This window comes from Dendrobates tinctorius, unplaced genomic scaffold, assembly GCF_039654945.1.
Source record: "Dendrobates tinctorius isolate UK_male_01 unplaced genomic scaffold, ASM3965494v1 ptg000151l, whole genome shotgun sequence".
Lineage (NCBI taxonomy): Eukaryota > Metazoa > Chordata > Amphibia > Anura > Dendrobatidae > Dendrobates > Dendrobates tinctorius.
The window spans coordinates 23,127,001-23,135,015 of record NW_027361818.1 but is presented as its reverse complement, the minus strand read 5'-3'; the positions used below and the strand labels follow the sequence as shown (position 1 = coordinate 23,135,015).

The 8,015-nt window shown below is 39.2% G+C and overlaps 1 protein-coding gene across 1 annotated transcript; it reads right to left on the bottom strand.

Moving 5' to 3' along the window:
* Positions 1 to 1,614: 1,614 nt before the first annotated feature.
* On the bottom strand, positions 1,615 to 7,279 carry LOC141050062 (olfactory receptor 10A7-like). Its single transcript, XM_073546895.1, has 2 exons — positions 7,190 to 7,279; positions 1,615 to 2,565 (listed from the first exon to the last, which is right to left on the bottom strand). Exons 1-2 carry the CDS (start codon positions 7,277 to 7,279, stop codon positions 1,615 to 1,617), a joined length of 1,041 nt encoding a protein of 346 aa, XP_073402996.1.
* Between the last annotated feature and the right edge of the window lie 736 nt (positions 7,280 to 8,015).

Here is an 8,015-nt window from a genome sequence, read left to right as displayed (position 1 = left end):
ATCAGCATTACACAGTAATACAACCAGGTAACACAATGAAAATGTGAAAAGTTGACATCTGAATTGAACTACATCTATATGAACATCAGGGTAAATAAGATACAGTGAAAAAATTATGCACAAAACTTTACAGCAACTTACAGCAACTTTTAGTGACAAAAGGACAGCAAAATATAGCAGGTAGTCAAAATGATTACCTTTAGTAGTTATAGGTGAATGTTGAAATAAATGCACAATTTTTGCACCTAAATTATTTATTGCCACAAAATCTTTTTTAACATCCTATTTGAGGAAATGTCACCGAGTCTCAAGCCGGAATTCCCAAAAATGTAGTCACAGAGGAGAAATACATAGTGCGAAGTAGTCAAAATGACTACCTCAGTAGTTCTAGTGTTAATAGCTAAGAGTTTACGCAAATCTAGTATCTTTCCAATCAAAGTGACCAGAAGAATATCAGTAGAAAAAAACTTGCGGAATTTAGTAAAACAGAGTCAGTAGTATTAAAAGGGGAAATTGTGTCCTAGGTCTGAAAATACACTGATTGTGAGAAGAGGAGGTATAGAGCTGATCCAAGAGGAAAGGGATTTGGAAGAGTCTTCCAAAGTTTTTTTTACTGGTGATGGAAAAGGTTATTGAGGCCAATAAATAATGGGCCAATTGGGGTGAAGAACCATAAAATATAAAAAATAAGCTTTACTTACTGTAGCGTGTTGCTGCAGTGCAGTACTGTGCAAACTCCACCAGGGGGTGATGGTGAGGGAAGAGAGGTTGCACCAACACAGTGTAGTAACACACAGCAACAGCACAGGTGTCACAGATAATGAAAGAGTGGTCAGACTAGCCGAAGTCAGCAATTGTCAGGAGCAGAAGTACTAAGGGAGACAGCAAGTGCGTAATCATGGACAAGCAAGAAGTCAGGCCCTACCAGGAACGTGGTATCAGAAACGTAAGACGTAAACCGTTGTCAGGGTACAAGCCAGAGGGTCAAAAGCCAGTCGGAAAGTGTGGTATCAGAAATGGAAAAACCAGAAGCAGAGTCCAGAGATCAAGCCGGGTCATACACAAGTCCATGAAATCAGGGGCAGAAGGAACACTAAAGGAATACAGGTCAGAGGCACTAGCTTGGAAGCTTGCAGTATAGCTGACGCTGGCCCGCAGGCTGCAGAGGACTGAAATAGCCCAGCCAGCTCCAGAGCGAGGCAGAGGGAATTAATCTCCGCATGACCAGTCGAAAGAGAAGACAGCAGAAAAAAAAAACTCTGGAGAGGATCATGTCACTTACCTGTTATATCCGCTACAGATTGTGTTTGTTTCCTGTTTCATAATGATGATGTCATGTCGGTACCCATGACATCTGTAGCCATTGATTTGATGATTGTCTGCAGAGGACACATCTGTACATTAGACATTACTTAAGCAGCCAAGTGAACAGAGCCAAGAGCAGAGAGAGTTTATTGCATACTAATACTTATTTCGTGAGTTCTGTTAATCATAAACAAACCAATCTATATTCAAAATTCCAAGAAAGTATCAAGTTTAAAGAATAGTATAGAAGAATAGTAGTAATAAAAGTGCAACTTCCTTGAAAAAATACTTTTATTGGCAATATTTGATTTATAGATTATTTCTACCATTCTGCCTAATTACACATTTATTGATAAATTGCTTTAGAGATTTTTTTATATCCGAATTTCTCAGACTGTAGATAATGGGGTTCATCAATGGAGTAAACACAGTATATAGCAGTGAGTGGAGTTTATCAACCTTCAAAGATTTTCCTCCTTTTGGATAAAGGTAAACGCTTAATAAAGTAATGTAGTATATGGAGACTACAATGAGATGGGAGCTGCAGGTGGAGAAGGCTTTCTGTCTGCTGCCTTTGGACTGAAAGCGTAAGATGGTCACAATAATATTAATGTAAGAAATAATAACTATTATGATGGGGATGAGCAATACTATAATACAAGTTACATAAGCTTCTAACTCAATAGCGAAAGTGCTAGAGCAGGCTAATTCTATCAGAGGAACAAGATCACAGAAAAAATGGTCAATGATATTTGGTCCACAAAATGTCAGCACAGATATTGTTACAGTGTACATCAGCGTAATGGAAAAACCCAACACCCAACACATGGCGGCCATTCTTACGCAATGGGCATTTGTCATGATAGAGTTGTAGTGAAGAGGATTACAGATGGCCACGTATCGGTCATAAGACATCACCGTGAGAAGAAAGCACTCAAATACTTCAGAGGAAGCGAAAAAGTAAAACTGATTCAAGCAACATATAAAAGTAATGCTCGCCCCATTACTTAGTAGAATGTGGAGTGTGTTTGGGATGATATCAGTGGGTAACAAGATGTCACTGATGGACAGTTGCGTTAGGAACAAGTACATTGGAGTGTGGAGACGTTTACTGGTGGACACCAGGGTGATGATCAGGAGGTTCCCACATATTGTCAAGCAGTAAACCACCAGGAGAAGACAGAACAAGAAAATATTTAATTGGTGGCTGAGTTCAAATCCTAGAAGGTAAAAATCTGTGTCCACAGTAACGTTGTTCTCCTGTATAAATAGAAATAAAAAATTTTCTAATCAGAATATCATAAGGGGCCAAACTTGGACTACACAAAACTAAAAGTAAGCCTAATCGTTGTGGCATTATAATATTACTGTTAAGCGTTTAAAAGAGTAAATAGAATTTCGGTCACAGAAAGTGGTCATTATGAAGGCTTTCCTTCAAAAAATACGGGTTATTCAAGGCACCAAGTCTCTTTATTCTTTGTGCTTTTTTCAACCCAAATCCTTGGAAATCGCCTTGTCAGATCCCTTCTGGATGGTGCATGCATAAAGAGCACATATTATATTGGAAAGAGTAACAAGAAAAGCAGCACTCACCCGATTCTTCTATCAAGATGTGGCTTTAATACATAAAATTGGTTACATTTATATTTGCGGAGGTCCTGACACCTGCACCTCTGCAAATATCAATGTAACTAATAAGCCCCATCAAGGATCGGTTAAGAACAAGGATGAATTCTCATCTTCACACAGTAAGAGAAAAAAGAATGGATCTACCTGTGGCAAAACATTTTTGTATGCCCGATCATAGCATGATGGACATTAAATTACTTTTGTATTAAAAGGTCACTTCAAGTCTCAGAGAGACAGAAGAGTCTCTGAGTAGAAATTTATGACAACTTTTGACACATTCAGTGCAGGAATGAATGTGTCGCATGGATTTACGTCTTTTTTATATCAATTAAGGAATTTGCTCTTCAGACCTTCTGGGGTCATCACAACACAGAACCAGACCTCAATCAGAGGACAATAAAACTTTCACACTGCTTATCTATGAACTGGTCCAATATTTATGTTTAACCCTCTCCCATAATGACAATTCTGCTTCACATCACTTTTCTTAACTATTGAGTTATTTATGTGCTGTCTTGTGTATAAATATGTGATTCTTCAGATGTTGTATTAGTCAATGCCTGATGAAGAGACCTGAGTAGTCTCGAAATCTTGCAATGTGTTACCATCTTTTCAGTTAGCCATTAAAAGGTATCAACCGCTGAGGACTCTCAATTCTGAATATTCTTCTATCTAATGGCTAACACGGTACAAAGATATACATCTTTGCTGTTTTTCTTGTCACTTTTGTCAATACAATGAAGGCTTTGCTGCAGCTTTATTCACAGTGGGGGACGTACTGCTCCCCGGCCATTAGAAAAGCATGTCAACTAGATATCAAAGCTATTGTGTCACTGCCAAATTAACAATATCTCACCCTCTAATTCAGTTTGTTTAAAAAATTAGCAAATGATAGGTGTGCTATATATATATATATATATATATATATATATATATATATATCTACAGTGTGATCAGTGCCTCCGATGTCCTCTTGCAGCAGTATACTGTATATATACTGCTCTAAAAAATAAAGGGAACACTTATATCACAAAGTGTAACTCCAAGTCAGTCACACTTCTGTGAAATCAACACTGGTGTCTCCTGCTGTTGAGCCAATGGAATAAACAACAGGTAGAAATGATAGGAAGGTCACTAATCCGTGTGTCTGCTCAGTAAGGGTACCGTTACACTTAGCGATGCACCAGCGATCCCGACAACGATATGGATCGCTGGTGCATTGCTAAGTGGTCGCTAGTGACACCAGCGACATAGCAGGGGTTGGGGGTCGCTACTTACCTGTCAGACACGGCGATGCTGGCGTCCTCCCGTCCGCGTCCACGCGTCGCTCGTCGGAGCCACAGGAAGCCCAGCAGGAAGCGCCCAACGAGAAATGGTCCAGGACGTTCTCGTGCGACCAGCGATGAACAGCGGGGGAGCCGGTCAGAGGTAAGTATCAGACATAGCGATATTGCTATGTGTAACGGGGGCTTATGAGTGTCTAGTGTTCCCTTTACTTTTTGAGCAGTGTATATATATATATATATATATATAAGTTTGTTACATCCTGTCGTCGCTTAATAGGATTTCCAAAAGCAGAGATTGCACAACCTAGCTAACATAATAGGTCACAGAGGAATCCTGCAATGTAGCAATGGTAAAATCAACTTATAGGTCAGTATCAGCGTTTTCGATTAAAATATAACTTTTAGGAGTACCTGAAAATAAATGTCAAATCCTATCAAACTGTGAGGTGCTCCAGAAAAATAACAGAAAATGAAGTAGTGAAGTGCACACAAACATTTTTTTGATAAAGATCCTTAATGCTTATGTTGTATGTGCCTTAACTATAATTGTGATAGCAATTTTGAACCTAATCTTTCTTTTGTGTGCCCTTCACCACCTCATTTTATGTGGTTTGTCTTGAGCACCTTGCACTCTCATAGGATTTGACATTTATTTTAACGTACTATTAGAAGTTATATCTAATCCAAAAACGGGGATACTCACAGAAGAATCCCGGTCTTTGTTCTTTCACCCCTATGAGGGAATTTGGATTACATCCATGGAGTCACTGCTGGCCGGTGGAGACATGTGGCAGACAGAGTAGTTGTAAAGTCAGGTTTTTACCAGAGAGTCAAAATAAGGGACACTATCATTATCCAGTTAAGTAGTCAAAATATAACCTAAGGTCAGGAATTAGGGTACCGTCACACTTGGCGACGCACCAGCGATTCCGGCAGTGATATGACCTAGTAGGGATTGCTGGTGCATTGCTACGAGATCGCTGGTGAGATGTCAAACCATACGGAATGATACGACGGTCATTGTGACCCTGTCTCTCAGACCTATAGTCTTGAGGTCATTCGTCTTTGTCCCTGTCAAACACAGCGATGCATGCTGGCCGGCGGGACACCAACGATCAAAAAATGGCCCAGGACATTCGAGCACAATCAGTGACATCACAGCAGGGGCCCGATTGCCGCTATGTATCACACGTAACGAGATCGCAGGCGAGATCGCTGTTGCGTCACAAAATCGGTGACGCAACAGTGATCTCGCTATGTGAGATGGGGACTTTACTGTAACTGGGCTATGCATTCTGTCTATATAGCTTTCCAGGGGCAGGTTTTAACAGTCAGGTCTTGGTCCTGCTGTGCCCCCCATCTATTCTGAGGTCTGCTGGCTATTAATGAGGTGAACTCCAGGGATAGACCTTGCCATGGTGGGCTGGCTTTTAGATTTTTTTAACCAAAATAGTGTGAAATAAGTCCCCTATATTACTTACATGTACTATAACCATTTACTCATTTACTTACTACAGGGTTTTTGCTCATTTTATTTTTATCCCAGGTTCTGGTATTTGCAAACTGTATCTGGAAGCTAGAAATAGCGGCTCATGGTTTATATATGGAGTGATCACTTCCAAAGTTCACAGCAGACTGCTGATTGCAACAGATATTTAACATCCTGCAGCAAGACACTTGGTCTAGACAGACAAGACCACAAGTACCAGCCAGACAGATGGAATCACCGGCCAAACCTGCATCCTCCAAGGTTGTTGACAATGCAAGTGTTCCACCACTTAGAGGCAAAAGTGCTTGCAGAGGGCAAGACAGAGCCAGAAAAGTGATACTCCTGTTCAGAAGGGCCTCCTGACCCTTAGAACAATCGATTGAGTCTCCTGACCACGTTATCGGCGCCTATATTAACAGCCGGACCCTGGATTTCTGCTATGGTCAGTAACCTTTTCAATGTAATAAATAATGTGTCACTATACTGGAATCCAGAATTGTCTGCACACATCACCGCTAACTTTTAAGCAATCAGGGGATGGCACTCCGAGGTGCTACCAAATTTACTTAAAAGCTAGCAGTAAGCAAATTAATAATAACAGTATAATGGAATATAGGCAGATTAGGGACATAAATATTTTATATACCATAGCTAATTAAGAAAAAATATTTTTTCGGCTTCTAAGTGAGGGTTTACGTATTTGGAGTTCTCCCCAATTTGATAATATTTTTCAATTGATGGAGGGTTATTTTTTACAGGGTGAGATGACATTTTTATTGATACCATGTCTGGACAGATAGGATATTTTGATCGCTTGTTACGGCATTTTTTTTGTGGTATTGCAGCAACCAAAATAAAAACGCCATATTTTTTAAAACTTTTTCTTTTACATGTCACTGTTCTTGTTAGTCCCCTTAGGGGATTTGAAGCTGCGATGAGTCTGCTGGCTTGTTATTGACGCTGACAGAGTTTGACAGTGGAATTTAACGGGTTAACAATTTTTGGATTTGATAGAAGCAGATTCTGGCTGTAACACACAGACATTAACCGCCGGACATGTGGCGAACTCACCCCGTGAGCCCGATCAGTAGACGCGCCAACGACTAGCACCGTACATGTACTGCGGATGTCGGTAACAGCTTCAAAGGTTAACAATAATTAAGCTATTATTGCTTTAACTTATTTCCTCTTTTATATTAAAATCATTTTATCCCATACTGTTTATTTGGGTTGGGAGGTTTCTGTTCTAATATTTTATAAGGAAAGCTTTCCTGAACTAAATCTGATTTTGTAACCTGGGGATTTTGGCAGAGATCTGATTGTAACTATGGCTGCAGAATCAATGATGAAATTATTGCATATTATGTATTTTCCAGTTTTGGGAATGAGGTGAAAATTTTAGTACAGGTTCAATAACCAAGTATCTTAACAAAGATGCAGAGATGGAACCAAACCATTGTTGCTTATCACTTTCGCTTACCTCCGATATTTCCATGTTCCTTCCCTTTGTAGTGGAATATCGTTTATTATCTATTTCACCTCCATCCGTCGTCAGTATATCATCTGGCATAGCAGTTACTGACTTATGGTATTAACCTTCAATAATCACCTGCAAAGAAAAACATTTTTTTTGTCTCTGTATCTCACATAAATATTTCTAAAGTCTCCGAAAATGCCCAAAATGAAGATAAACTTACTATAACTTAGATTTTCCTTCTCTACAAATTGTTCTCAGTTAAGAACTAAGATCAGTTGTGTTCCGTCCTCCTGTTGGAAATATTCTTGAGAATAAATAATACAAAATAATAAAGTCATCTAATTTCCAATTTTACACAGCAGCTCCCTAGAAAAGTGATCCTTTGTGGGATGAACAGGCACAAAGTAACTACCAGTATTTATATACTGTATATACCAACACAATAAAAAGGAGGAGGACGGTAGAAAACACCGTCAGGAGACGTTCTGCCATTACATCATGTGTCTCCTGTGTATTAAATCACCGAAGTTACAAAAAGTTATGCTTAATAAAAGAAACTTTTATTAACTCAACAAAAGTAAAAAAGTAAAAGTATATGAAATTAAAATGACAGGCAATCCTGAGAGTCAGGAAAAGGTTAATATCTTGATGACTAATTTCCCTGCCCTAACAGTGGAGCACATAAAATATACAGTGAATGACATTATAGGGATTGGTTCGACTGCAATTGTGACTAGAGGTAAGTGAAAGTATTTGGAAAACATTTGCCAATCTGAAGTTTGTCACAAATGTGGCACATTCGCATTCGTGTTCAGTTTCTCAAAAAATT

Bases quoted from the DNA above. Each gene is read 5' to 3' on its own strand.
- LOC141050062 (XM_073546895.1), bottom strand. From the start codon at position 7,279: ATGCCAGATGATATACTGACGACGGATGGAGGTGAAATAGATAATAAA. The intron at 2,566-7,189 runs GTAAGCGAAAGT...CTATTTATACAG, and splicing joins GGAACATGGAAATATCGGAG to GAGAACAACGTTACTGTGGA.